The following is a 15,000-nucleotide window of genomic DNA, read 5'->3' on the forward strand; positions in this document are numbered from 1 at the left end:
TCTTAGATGTCCATCATTCTTAGATGTCTATCACGCTTAGATGTCCATCACGCTTAGATGTCCATCATTCTTAGATGTCCATCACTCTTAGATGTAGATCATTCTTAGATGTCCATCACTCTTAGATGTAGATCACTCTTAGATGTCCATCACTCTTAGATGTAGATCATTCTTAGATGTCCATCACTCTTAGATGTAGATCATTCTTAGATGTCCATCACTCTTTATACCTACATCTCCTGAATCTCTCATTCTGTCTGATTTGCTCCTTCTCTCTTGACTGTGTCCACTATCCACTATGTCCACTGTATCCACAATGTCCACTATCCACTATCTACTATCCTTTCTGCGTGATCATCATAATGATAGTGCTCCATTTTTACTGAGATTGAATCAATGTAATTTATAAATATAGTGTTTCTTTAGGTTGAACAGTCCTGCACTGTAATATAAACAGTTGTTTATTAAAATTGGATTCTTATTTGAAAAGAAAAACACAACAGTGCTATACCATTGTTCTGACAGGTTAATCCTTATTGGCCAGTACTGGCCGTAGGCTAACTGGTTGCACCAGAACCACCAATCTGTTGGACAGAGGCCCATGATAGGTGGACATTGTTCGATTATTTAAATCTCATGAATAAAAATCATGAATAAAAACTAAGTGCAGGTTCCCTCAGCAACAAAAAGAACCGAGTGGCTTCTTTAGGAAATGGTGTGTAAACAGAGCTGTTCCATTTGGGGGTGATTATGTTTTGAATTTTGTATAATGATGTGTCTGTATTTGGCAGTGTTCATGTTTTCTGAGAACGAAGAGGTTTAAATGCTCCTCTCTCCCTCTCTCTCTCTCTGTATCCCACACTTTCTCTTGCTCTAACCCTCTCCTTCCATCTCTCTGCCTTACACAATGGACCATCCATATCGTTTATAGAGCGGCCCATAGAGCTTCGGCCCAAAGTGTGAAGGCGTGAGATATGTAGAGTTCTGCAGGTGGAAGCCAAGGTCCAGAGACAAAGAAAAGAAAACTCAAAACCTGTCCTTTCCACTTTCCAGACCCCACCAACGTTGACAGTCTGTTAGCGAACCACTGTAATTTTTATGCTTCTGAAATCCTTTAAAGATTTGTACTGGGAGGTTGGCAGCAGCACCACAGCGCCCCTGCTGGCCGTGTGTGGAACGGCGCAGTCCTCCACACCGACTCCTTCTCTGCTACGCCTTAGTAGCACAGATCTCCTTCAATCAGCACCACAAGCGCTTGCGACAATAACTTATAATTTTGGCTCCTTCAGAAAGACGATTCTTCCTGCGCAATCAAATCAAATGGCCACTTTAAGGTTTAATTACATCCTCGGTGGTCTATAGCGACACATATGGATGACAAACAATGCAGTTAATGAGACTATGGCGAAGAGTCAGATTCTGTAGCAAAGTGACAAAAGTCTACATACTGGATATGCCAGCTTCCTAATTACAGGCAATTGACATTTCCGAGTCCTCTAGGGTATCAATATGGAGCTGACAGGAGCAAATGCCAGTGTATAATAAAACACTTTATTATAAAGAAGATTTGCTTCCATTTATGTTGTAAATTTAATCAAACAAAATTTATATTCATAACTGGTTACCCGGGCAATTGTCTGTTTAATTGATTTATGGAAGGAGCACTGGTTCATAGCCTTTTAGTCGTCGGGTATTAATGACGTATCTTCGAAACAGCTGTGTCATCATGGCACATTAACAGCTACACAGCGACGATGTAGATTTCGACAGAGCCTAAATCATCAGGGGCGCTGGCTCTGCACCACAGAGTCGCGCTCCAGCTGCTACGCTTCCCGACATCAAAGACGCCCGGGTGACGCGGCGAGATTCACCCGGGTGTGGCGGAGATGGCGGAACACGTGTCTAACAAGCGACTTGAATCTCCCGGGATGGGAGTTCGGCTGCAGGAGGACCTCGTCGGGCTCTGCGCTTGCTTCAGGTGCCCTGATGTGCTGTTGGGAGTAAAGACCAAGCACAGAAACCTTGAATGTTGAATTTATACCCCTTCTGCTGTACAGTTTATTGCTTCAGCTGGAACCAGCTTAGAGTAAATGTGTTTGAGGAGCCTGGACCTTTATAGACTAAATCAGCCTGCTCCTCCAGCTCGGAGTGGCGTAATTCTCGAAATATCTTGAAACATCTCTCTGCCTCGTCGCCCTCATCCTTTTACGAGGCTTTTGCGGATGTCAGAGGACACACTCCTCTTCTGAGGACAGTGTTCCATGCCAAGACTACGTTCGCTCCCTTAATTCATGCAGCCAGTTTAGCATATGACCATATGTCTTCTCGAATGACCATGTGATAAAAATGTCTATAAACCGTTAACTAAGCAAATTGCCTTCACTTCATGGGAATTCGCGAAAGAGCAACAAATTTGATCACCGGCTGTTGATGGAAGTCAGATATTATGAGGCTATCAATACTCGCTAAAGATGAATGACGATAAGGTGTTTTCTCAGCGGGAAGGGTTAGAGTGGAGAGAGAAGTGACTTCACCGAGTTTAATATATCTGAAAATGACCCTCTGGCCCCCGGCGCCGCAGTGCATTTTGTTTAATGCATGAGTATTGGCTTATGCTAAGTCAATAAGCTTAATTACTGATTTACTGTTTGGTCATTTCTGGGCTTTTTCATAGCTTGACTCCGGCTTCTCCAGTGACAGACTAATGGAACCTTAATTACTCATTTCCCTCCAGTGCCCCAGTGAGCTGGCTCTGAGATCCAATACCGCCCTGGATCTGCCTGGTTCTGCCTGCTGGGTTTATTTATTTATTTATTTGCTGTTGTTAGCCTTGCTCTCCCAATGGGTTTCTTTGCAATTCTTGGGGGCAGGAGGTTGGCGGTTGGAGACGGCGTACTTGAAGACATGGACAGTGTGGTTTAGAAGATCTGCATTCTGCTGAAGAGAGCAGCTAGGAGGGACAAGGACAAAATGGACACAGATTTGACACGGAGGTGGACAGCACAGGTCCTTGTGTCTTTGGTCCTGAGAGGGTCACCTGGATTTTACAGACTTATATCCATATAGAATTAGTGTAGGCCAGTATGCACTAGCTATTTGAAATTAGTGTTAGTGTTAGCATTTGTAGTTAGCATTATCATTCTCCTCGTTGACTCTCCTTTTCTTCATCTCTCTTTACCTCAAATCTTTCTTTATCTCGTATTGTCAGTGCAGGGAGCGTGTCTCAATTATTGGTTAACACAAATGTTACGAGCCGAATGTAATGGCGATGGCTTCATATGGTTCGAAATTAATAGCATGTTGCATCTTTGAAAAGCACTCTGAATAGCTCTGTCAATTCAGTGGGTTGTCCCCGGGTTTAATTACTGTTGGAATGCTGACTGGGAATTTCATTATAGGAGGTTGAGGTAAGGTCGGAGTAGATTTGCAAATGTTCAGCTAGCTGCCCACGTGTGACAGGATTTTATTAGGCGCTTGAAATGTTGAAATAATTATATCTCTGACTGAAAAAATCATTGACTCCAAAATCCACATTTATTCTGTGTGGAGCACCTGAGGTCTTTCTCTCTCTCTCTCTCTCCTCCCCTCTCTCTCTCTCTCCTTCTGTCTCTGTTTCTATCTCTGTCTTTCTCTCTCCCTCTCCCTCTCACAATGTGTGTGCTAGCATATGAGTAACATTAATGACATTTGGTTCTGTGTCCCCATGTACAACCTCAGCAAGGTCAGAATCCATAACGTACATCCATGGAATATATTTTACCTTCAACCAATGCTGCTTCCTTTGACGGGTCGTTAATACTTTTCCGAGGATATACTGTACATCCCAATGGGGTAATTCCGTTTCCTCTCCTTGTCCCCCTTCACTGCTCCTGACCTGGAAATATTTTTCCGAATTCGTGATGTGCAGTGCCGTTCCGGTACTGAAGGAGATGAGTAGAGGTACTAAAATGCCAGCGCTAAAGTGCTAAAAAAAGGAGTCGTCTTCCTTGGAGGATATGCAAATGACATTCGCAGAAGACTTCTACATGCATGACAATGGCTCCAAACTGTCTTATTATTAACACGAGGAACACTTTGCTACCTTTGCTAATTAAAGAATGCTGGTCTATTTGTGCTGTGTGATTACGGCGGTAATGTCCATGTATTTAGCAAATTCCACCGTTGAAAGACTACAGGTAATGTAACTTAATCAGTCATGTTTGGCGCTTTCTTGCTTGTGAAAAAAGTAACGATAAATCAATAAAAAATACAAATAATAGCCTATGTCAGTCATGTATGTCAGAATGTTCTTCTCGCATATGCAGAAGGGGTTGAATTCGTCATTCCAGAGGAGGTGTGCGTGTTCTTCAAGATGGCTGCCCTGCTGACTGATGTCATGAGACACGCCCACCTTTTTACATACACGCACGCATAATTACGTACCTGCAAACAAAGAGGCTCAAGTGGCGCTTCGGAACGCCGTCGCGGGCGAACGTGGCGCTTTGTTGACTTTGCGTCAGAGCGGAACGTGTGGGGTGCAGAGTGGATGAAAGCCCATCTCACTGCAGCATTAGCTTCTACTGTGGTGCTCTAATGCTGCATAATGGCTGTAGACACCCCCGGGGTAATAGCTCAGGAATTACACAGGAAGCCTGGTGTTCACAGGGGCACTTCTAACCTTATTAGGAAGAGACTAGACAGAGAGACACACACTGGTGAACGAAGAGGCATCATTAGGATAATGGAACGTACACTTTTCAAAGTGCGGATATTTACCGAGTCGTGGCCACGTGCGTGCTGCGGTTAATAGAGCTTTTACGTGCTGAGATGTTGGTCAGATGTGTTTGGGGGGTTCGCAGTGTGGACGGTGGTGCAGGAGTGGCAGTCTGAAGGTGCAGCACTGCATGCTGGGTCGGGGTGACCCGCGAATGCTCACACCCCCAGCTGGTGCTGCCTGCTCTTGTCTACCAGGTTCACTATTCGCTATCGCAGTTTTACTTCATTTCAGTCCTTCTGTCTTGCTCTGCATACTTTCACATGTGCACACACACACACACACACACACACACAGCACGCACTTTCTTGCAGATCTAAGGAACAATGCCATTTTGTGTGTGTGTGTGTGTGTGTGTGTGTGTGAAGCTCACCAGAACTAGGAAGGAAGTTCTGTCAAAGGAAGAAAAACTGAAATGAAATCAGGGAACCCATTTGAAAGCGTAACTGTGGGCTGCCCTAATCGCTCCGTCATCTGAAGACGACAACAGCATGTGCCTCAGCTCCAGATTATTTAAGGGTTATGACGGCACATTGAGCTTCTAGGAAATGCTGCCCGGTGAAAGCACAGAAGACACCAGCACCGGCTCCGACGGTCTTTGGAGACGGTGAAATCGTTTCATTTGTTCTATCATTAATTGCTTGGGCGGATACAGAGCAGCTGTGTCTGTGTTCAGTGAATAGTCACCACTAATCTCCAGCTCCATTAGCCCTCCCGCTAGGCCAGACAGGCTGATTACACCGAGGGTAAATGGGTTTTGCGGTTTCCCGCCTTTTCTCTGCGTAACGCTGTTTGCACTGCGCCTCCAGTCCTTTGCTTAGGTGGAAAATTCACCCCAGAGTGAGGCACTCCGCAGTCCCTAATATTGACTTGAAATGACTCGCAGAGAGGTTGTGGGTTTTCGCAGATCTAATGAATTCAATATTAAAACTCTTTTAGTCCTGAATATTTTCAAGGATTTAGTGAACATTGTTTGTAGCCTTGGAGATATGCAGGTACACTAATGATATGAACTCCTGTGCAGTCTATAAGTAATTGGACAAATATTTCTTATATTGTCTTTGTGCTCCAACACACTGGATTTAATACTGGTTTTGAGGTTAACATCTATAGTTCAGCCACACTGTACTGATGCCCATTCATAATTGTTTGAATTAGCATGATTAGCATGGTTACTTGACTGGGAGTCTTTAGCTAGGCTACCTGACATCTGGGGCCTACAGACATTACTGTATGCTAACTCTGTCAGGGTTGTCATGGAGCCGTGACAGTCCCCAGTTCTTTACGGGTCTCTTTTACCTTGAGTCTCAACTTGCCTTGAGGTACATTTACCCTCCTTGGCCACGGGGGACACTGCCGTTGCTTTAGTTGTGTGTTTTGGAGCCGATGTACTGCTTCAGGGCAGTGGAGGTATTTGTTTGGAACTGAGAGGTATTGGTTTGGAACTGAGAAGTTGAAGATCCTCCGACACACTTCAGGGTTCGTTCAATCGCTGGTGACGTCACCCACGAGCCCATTCCACTCACAGTCACACAAACCCAAAGCACCAACACTTTCCACATACCAAATAAAATGGTTCGAATTGTGAAAAATCACATTCTTACCCTACTTTCCTCATGCAGGTTCCTTTTCTGTCCGAAAGACTGTCCAAGAACTCTACAGTTCTCTTTGAAGGAAATTGTGTGCTCTTCTCTGAGTTAGTTCTGTGACTTTTCTCTTTGTGGTAGTCTTGAAGCCTCTGTACCTACATCCAGAATAGTGTCCCTGGTCTGTTCAGTGATTTTTCCTCATGAGGAAATGTCTTTGGTTTTCCACTGTGGAACTCTTCTGTTCTTCTGATGCTAAGCTCATCTAGAACATTCTTCCTTTGAACAGCTGATTGGTAGACACCTAGCATCATTGTTTTGGCTGACTGGTCGATTTGTACACCCCTAGGATCATTGTTTTGACAATGTCTGATTGGTTGATTTGTACACACCTGGCATAATTGTTACGGCAATGTTTGATTGGTTGCGTTGTACACACCGAGCATCGTTGTTTCGCCAATGTTTGATTGGCTGATTTTACAGCCTGCTTTGCTGGTATTAACACTTGTGAGGAGCAAACGCAACAGCTGCAGAAGCCTCGCGGAGCGTTGGCTCGAGACCTTCGAGTGGCGGTGCTTTGCCTGAACTAATGATGCAGCAACTCACAGCTGGCCGTGAAACAACAGAGCAGCCAGTTGTCCAATTACTAGCGGCGGGCTCCCCGAAATGAGGGCCCTGTGGATAACGAGTATGGTGGTTCCCAGGTGGGTGCCCTAAAAGAAGCACAACCCCCCACCCCCCCCCCCCCCCCCGGATTAACACAGATATCCCATACTTCACTTTCTTTGGTTTCTGAACCAAAGAGATGGATAACAGATGCTTTTTTTTTTTTTTTTACAAACAACACTCCCAGCTGCAGCCTGTGAAGAACTCAGGCGGCTTGGAGATTCGTCCTTGTGCTGGTGCAGTACCTCCTGTGTGACAACAAGGCCACGAGGCCACGGATCTCATGCCGCTAGTGAAGTCAGATTAAACGTAAGGGATGTGCGCATCGCAATATCCGTTCTGTCACTTCACTCTTGAGCAAGGCACTCAGGTTATCTGATCAAAGAGTTGCCCTTGATCCTGGTTTAGAAGGCCTGGTATTGCAAGGTAAAACTGTTCTTCACTGGAAGGTTTCAGATTCATAGCTGGGTGACTGAGAGCTGTTGGATTGCAGTGAGACGATAAACAAATCTAAAAGAGTATGAGTAAAGGATTAGGGGATATAGCCGGTGAGTGTGGTGAATGTGATCACTACACCTGTATCTGCTCACACTGGGCTTATTCTAAATATTTGATTGTGTATCAAGACTGGCTGCGTGCGCATTCAGTATGCTGTGGAATATTAATGATTGCTTTAATAATTTTCCACCTTCGAAAACTGTACTTTTGACTACTGAAGAGGACTACCAAACCATAAAATGTTTCCTGAAGAGTTACAAAGTGTTTGGAACAGCCTGTTATTATTAATAATTTTGCCCATGTAAAATACTTACAAGAAAGCCAAAAGCTAATAAGAAGATAAATGCTAACGAGGAAGCAGAATGCTAACGAGCAAGCAGAATACTAACGAGGAAGCAGAATGCTAACGAGGGACATGTCTTGCCAGGTGTGAACTGTAACCACTCTATACATGTATTTGCCTTAATATGCTGCATTATTCCTAAATGCTCTTACTGACAAGACTTTAGATACTTTTCTTCAGTCCATATTCTTTATCATTTTATCATTATCATTAAATAGTCTGAAGACTTAATTGTTTTGATACTGCTTCTTGCTTGCATAATTAAGGGAATGTTATACAGATAATTAATCTCTATATTTGGTAAATGTGTATTTGTTATTTGTCAGAAATGCTTTATTGATATTTGTTTCATAGTTAATTGCTTATAGGTGAAGGAGGTATCTCCATGTCTTTGCAGAAGCGCTGTTTTATCTTACACCAAAAACAGTTTTGCTTTCATGGTCCAAGATGTTATAACCCCATCTAGGCTGTGAGGTCATAATCACCATGAAAGATGCAACTGTAACATGAATGATAATTAAAATAATTAATTAAATGAAAGCTAGCTAATGTTATGGAACTTTGTTTATTACAGTTTTCTGCAGCTGCTAAGACCCAAAAAGTGATCCTTATAGCACAATTTTTAAAAACACTAACCCATGTAGCCTATCTATTGACCTGGTGCGCTAAACCTTATGCACATTCTCTGCCTTACACTCATTTAGGAATTCCAAAACACTTTTTGCAAAACAATAAACAGAGTTCTTCACATGAGACACAACATTCAAAACTGAAAACCATGTGTTTCTTTTAGAAAACACTGCTACACATCTTCTACACTCACATACCAAAATCCATACCCAGTTCTCACACGTTACAACACTTCTAGCTAATTTTTACAAATCTTTAGACATCAAAGCCTAATCCCTATAAAGAGGCCACAAGTTGCAAATCTTGGTTTGCATATCAATGGAGTCCAATACTGCATAGAGATGACGATGAAGAGTACGAGAATGAGGAAGAGGATGAGCAACTATAATGGATGAGATTTGAGCCACTCTGGTTGACCATTGGGTTTTCTGGAGGCAACGGGTCCAACCTTATCTGTGCTGCTACACTGTAGCATCATCCAGACAATTCAAAATGAGAATAGATAGTAGACCTCTCCTCTATACATACTACATCATGTACTAGACTACCCCGCTATACATACTACATCATGTACTAGACTACCCCTCTATACATACTACATCATGTACTAGACTACCCCTCTATACATACTACATCATGTACTAGACTACCCCTCTATACATACTACATCATGTACTAGACTACCCCTCTATACATACTACATCATGTACCAGACTACCCCTCTATACATACTACATCATGTACTAGACTACCCCTCTATACATACTACATCATGTACTAGACTACCCCTCTATACATACTACATCATGTACTAGACTACCCCTCTATACATACTACATCATGTACCAGACTACCCCTCTATACATACTACATCATGTACTAGACTACCCCTCTATACATACTACATCATGTACTAGACTACCCCTCTATACATACTACATCATCTACTAGACTACCCCTCTATACATACTACATCATGTACTAGACTACCCCTCTATACATACTACATCATGTACTAGACTACCCCTCTATACATACTACATCATCTACTAGACTACCCCTCTATACATACTACATCACGTACTAGACTACCCCTCTATACATACTACATCATGTACTAGACCCCTTGCTGGGGGACGAAGGTGGCTATACATCTCAGAACAGAAAGAGACCATCGTCAATTTGGTCAGAGAACAACTGCATATGTTTCCGACAGCAGCACATCATTACTGACAACGTCACCATCAGCAACATCCATTCAGTGATGAATTTGCCACCACTCTTGGTGTGTGAGATTAGGGCCTTGTGTGTTGGGGTTAGGGTCTTGTGTGTTGGGGTTAGGGTCTTGTATATTGGGGTTAGGATCTTGTGTGTTGAGATTAGGGCCTTGTGTGTTGGGGTTAGGGTCTTGTGTGTTGGGATTAGGGTCTTGTGTATTGGGGTTAGGGTCTTGTGTGTTGGGATTATGGACTTGTGTGTTGGGATTAGGGTCTTGTGTGTTGGGATTAGGGTTAGGGTTGTGTGTTGCACCTACTTATTGTTCAGATGTTCTTTAATGTTTTTTTAATCTTTCTTTCTTAGCTTTTATGGATAATTTTAAACTGAACTCTCTGTGGTTTGAGTTTTACTTTTTCTTTGTTCGGTTTCCTTTTTATAGAGGCACTGGGAGCCCTTAAGCCTTTAGTAAGAGAGGCTGGCTAAATGATTAATGTTTATGGAGATTGTTAAATTATTCTGAATGATAATTTTATTAGGGGCCATGAGTCAAATGGGCCAAATAATCTTAGAATGAAATAAAGAAACATGCATGAGAAAAAGAGTGGAACTTTAAAATCGAATTAATAAGAGCTCAATAAATCAAATAATAGATATATCGTATAGGTCAATGGGTGTTAAAAGTTCAGCAAATATTCAAGATGACAAAGGATGTAAAATGAGTTGTAGGCCTGGGTCATGTGACTAGTAGCTACGCATTTATCTGAGCTGCACCAGGTTCCCTCCTACAGCTGGTTGGAATCTGCAGAGGAAAGCTACTCAACTCTCTCTCTCTTTCTCTCCTTTTTCTCCTCTTTCTCTCCTCTGTCCTTTCTTTCCAGTGAACAAACACAAGCCGTGGATCGAGACGTCCTACCATGGCGTCATCACCGAGAACATGGACACTGTCCTGCTGGATCCTCCACTGGTCGCCTTGGACAAAGACGCCCCCGTCCCCTTCGCAGGTACCGCCCCCAGACCCGCCCCCAGACCCACCCCCTTTTCCAGCACTTTCTCTGCAAACGCACGTTTTTTATGCAGCGGCCGTCTGGCGTCTTATACTTCCGCTCAGTGAAGCAGGCCTGAGGTCCAGCGCTCTAGAGGATGGATGAGTATAGCCGTGCTCATATAAAAGAGATTTAGCCCTAGTTTTATGCACTCTTAGGCTGACAGATAGACCCTGACCCCACTGTTATTGTAGAGTGCACGTCCCACGTGCCAAGCCAATTGCCTGGGCGACGGCGACAATTGTGTAAGAGATCGTCTCACCGTTCCCAAGGTCGGGCGTTCTGCGGTTTTGCTGCGCTTGGTAAGAGGAGAATAGCATTTAAAGGGAACTAGCACAATCTGGCAACCAGCTTTGGGGGGAGGGGTTTGAGGTGGGGGTGGGCGGGGTTAGGCTATGATTGATAAAAGCTGTCATATAGAACATTTATATGAAGAGGCTTTCTCTGTGTGTTTGTAATTCAGAAGCTGTGTGTGTGTGTGTGTGTGTGTGTGTGTGTGTAGCTGAGCCACTTGCACTGTAATTAAACAAAGCGACTTTTTTTAAAACCCCGAGAACCAAATGAGGACGCCTCGAGACAGGTAGCCGTCTACAGACTCATTAGCCGACAATGGCGAGGATTAATCTTCTCTCTGGCAGCCTTGAGAAGGCGTCGCTTCATGGCCACGGCAGGTGTGTGTAGCTCTGTGACAGCAGTGAGACACGAGGGGTCCCCACGACACGTCGCCATCAGGCGTGGTGACGAGGCAAGGCGGAGCAAGGCAAAGGCGTGTGGCCAATCAGAAGAGAATCGCCGTCACTTTGATCTTTTTTTTTTTTGTGTGGCCGCTTTACCTTGCTGGGTCTAGGACAGGGGTAATCAATTAAATCTTTCCGTGGTCCATTTTTGGCAGATAGCTCAGACCTTAGGTCTGGGTCCGCGGTGGCGAACGAAAGTTGTTGAGCGGGGGGGGGGGGGGGGGGGGGGGGGGGAACGTAACACTCAAATGGGTGGTGAACGTAACATATAGTCTCCCATTAAAAATTTTTTGGCATTTGGGTCCGTATCCAGTTAATCAGGAATGTGATTGGGTCCGGACAGGACGGCGTTCGGGTCCATTTGGTGATACCTGGTCTAGGAGAACGAATCTCTCATTTGCACATTTCCAACACCCCTGCTACCTACATCACCTCTACTACCTACACCACCTCTACTACCTACACCACCCCTGCTACCTACACCACCTCTACTACCTACACCACCCCTGCTACCTACACCACCTCTACTACCTACACCACCCCTGCTACCTACACCACCCCTGCTACCTACACCACCTCTGCTACCTACACCACCCCTGCTACCTACACCACCTCTACTACCTACACCACCTCTACTACCTACACCACTCCTGCTACCTACACCACCCCTGCCACCTCTGTCGTGAACACACTGCAAACGTCTTTCAGCCCTTGAGTCAATAATGTGGGAGCAGGTTGTTAAATACATGGTGAGCTAGTGAACCTGTAAGGCGTTCAGGAGGTCATATATGCAGGAATTATGACCAGAATACATAAAACCACAAAGCAGAACCCTAATGAAGCCATAACTGAAACATTTCCATAAGGGCCTCCTATTGTGAGCTGTTGTGCCATGATGACAGGTGGTGGTTCTCCCTCCCTTTACTGAGAGGTTCTAGTGCATACCCAAGATGGCTGCCGTTCACATTTTGGGGAAGAAGAAAGAGAAAGGAAGAAAAGCTCACGGAGAAGGCCTTCGCTCTTAATCTGTCACTTAATCTGCCATGTCCCCCACTCCCTCTCTCTCTCTCTCTCTCTCTCTCTCTCTTTCTCAATCTCTCCCTCTTTTTCTCCCACTCTCCGTCTGTCTTTCTCTTTCCCCATTTCTCTCTCTCTATTTCACCCCCTCTCTCTCTCTCATTCTCCTTCTTCCTCTCTCCCGTTCTTCTTCCAAGCGGGCCTGTGAAACGTTAACTCTGCCCTCTCTGCGGCGCGTTTTTGTCATCGATCAGGCTTTTGTGTGTTCAGAGCCGTGCGCCGGGCATCCTCTCTGCACTCTCTTAATTGGTGTGTGGGAATGTTCAGGAGCCCCTCCCCCTCGCCACCCCCCCCCCCCCCACTCTCTCTCTCTCTCCCTCTCTCTCTCCCTCTCTCCTGCACCGCTGCTTGCTCTTTAATGTACAGGAGCGATGATGAGTTTAAAGTCGGCGTTATATATGCTGAGCCAGGTCTCGGTGTAAGATGAATTGTTATTTCTGGGGAGGAGACTTTCGCTTCCCCGCGTAGCGCGTGCAGTGCGGCTCGGGTGCGGCGTGGAGGAGCGCTCACAATCAAATTACCGTGAAGGATTGTTCCGGAGCGCGAGGGAGGTGAGCAGGAGAAGGAGAAGAAGGAGCTTTATTTGCGAATTCTTTGTCTGAGCCAAGTCTACGCCAAAAGCCGCCGCCCCTGCACCCCCCCCCCCCCATTGCCCCCCCCCCCCCCCCCCCATTAATCTCCTCACCCCGGATGATGTAGAACGCTGTATTGTTCGCACTCAACTTTGCTGTCCCTGCACAAGCTCAGCCAACCCAACAAGGCCAGGAAGTCATCCGGAGCCATTTTGGACGGCTCGGTGCGGGCGGACAGTGGGAGGTACCCAAGGGGAACTGTGGACGCTGCACTTTTGTCTCCCAAACGCTCCCCAGCCCTTCATTTGTATACGAGCCCTATCTGAGATCAATGAGGAAAGTGTTCGTTTTTAATGCGTTCGGTATGGCACTGTGCTAATCGATACAAAAAAAAACCTCCCCAAAGCGTATATATGTGATAAGAAAGTTTAAGTATTTCGTTTTTCACACATTTCGCTGGATTGATGGGGATGGGAGACGAAGCTCTCAAGTGTTTTAGGAGACATTCGTTTCGTTTCGGTCGCTTTCTAGATTCGGCATTGTTCTGGTGCTTTCCAGAATGTTCCCAGCTTCGGTGGGAACTTGTTGTCTCTGGAGACGGAGAACGCTCGTCTGGGACTGGTCTGAAGAGTGTTGATTAGGGTTTCCAGTCACAGTCTTCAAAGGTGCGACATTCTGCCATTTTACCATGGCGTCGGCATCACTCGAGCGAAACAAATGAACACGACTGAAAGTTCAGTTCCCTTTGATCAATAGATCTCTTCACCGAAGCTTTGAAACAGCACACTGAGGCCTGTTTTTAGCCAGTTAGCATGGTACATTATAATTATCGTGGAGCGTACACACCCATACCCACACCCGCACAGAAACCCATTACTTCGGTAATACGTCGTAAAACCATCGGTTGTCAAACCTACGTGAGGAACAGAGGATGCGTAAGACCGCCGCTTCTAGTTAAGCATTCAGACCACAAGTGAATGCTGAGCAGTAATTAACGCCAGCCCCTATTGCGTGCTCTTTAACTGCCTGGTGTGACAACATTCATTAGCGTGAAGATGCTTTTCATATTGATGAATGATTGTAAGAGGTGTAATGAAAAGGATTACGTGGGTATTAGGCAGGCAATCGTACTGCGAAGCTTTTGGAAAACAATATACACTAACGCAACATGTTCTGTATTAATGGATTTGGGAGAAGACGGAAGAACTGGGGTTTGGGGATAGAGCCCAATACGCATCACTTATGTGACGTTTTTGACTGGCAGTGGTGGTATGTTCACTAATCACCAGTGTTTTTCCTGCTTTTCCATGGCTTTCCTGAGATGACTGATTTTCCAAGAGGGTTTAGAACTGATTACAAACACATATACACAGTGAAATGTCTGAATACATACACAAAAGCACTCTTGTTCTCTCATTCACTCTCCTCTCTCTTTCTTTCTCTCTCTCTCTCATACACACACACACACACACACACACAAACCACGAGGGGGGGGGGGGGGCAGGAGACATTGAAATTCCAGACAGGTGAGTCGGCCGCTCTCTCCAGCTGTGGTGTGGCACTGGGTCAGGACTGGCTGGAAGTCTGGGAATTATTTAGAGGAGGTGTGCGGGTGAAGGACGGGTCGGTTTTGGCCGTTTGCAAGTGTGTGTCCCCCTTCCCCCTACGCAACCTGAATAAACAACGTACCCTGGACACTCTGGCTGTTCCGTGCTATCGCTCCCGCACACGGAGAACCTTCTCTTAACCAGCCCTCTTCCTTCACCTCAGTTTCATCAGAGTCTTCTCCTGTTGGAATGAAGGAGTGCAACACTAAACTGTCAGGCATCCAGTTCCCACGGGAACGCCTACACCTGCACGGACACACCTGTCTCAGC

The 15,000-nt window shown here is 45.2% G+C and overlaps 1 protein-coding gene across 2 annotated transcripts in view; it reads left to right on the forward strand.

Moving 5' to 3' along the window:
- Positions 1 to 15,000, forward strand: part of clstn2a (calsyntenin 2a) — a 176,847-nt gene that overhangs the window by 77,071 nt on the left and 84,776 nt on the right. The window contains exons 1-2 of one of the 2 annotated variants that reach the window (XM_076972390.1): positions 5,249 to 5,360; positions 10,573 to 10,695. In XM_076972390.1, the coding sequence (XP_076828505.1) occupies positions 10,629 to 10,695 (67 nt within the window). In that variant the 5' untranslated portion in view covers positions 5,249 to 5,360; positions 10,573 to 10,628. Of the gene's footprint in view, positions 1 to 5,248; positions 5,361 to 10,572; positions 10,696 to 15,000 lie in introns of those variants that run through there. The other variant, XM_076972389.1, reaches the window with a different exon arrangement.

The sequence above is a fragment of the Brachyhypopomus gauderio genome, chromosome 14 (assembly GCF_052324685.1).
Source record: "Brachyhypopomus gauderio isolate BG-103 chromosome 14, BGAUD_0.2, whole genome shotgun sequence".
NCBI lineage: Eukaryota > Metazoa > Chordata > Actinopteri > Gymnotiformes > Hypopomidae > Brachyhypopomus > Brachyhypopomus gauderio.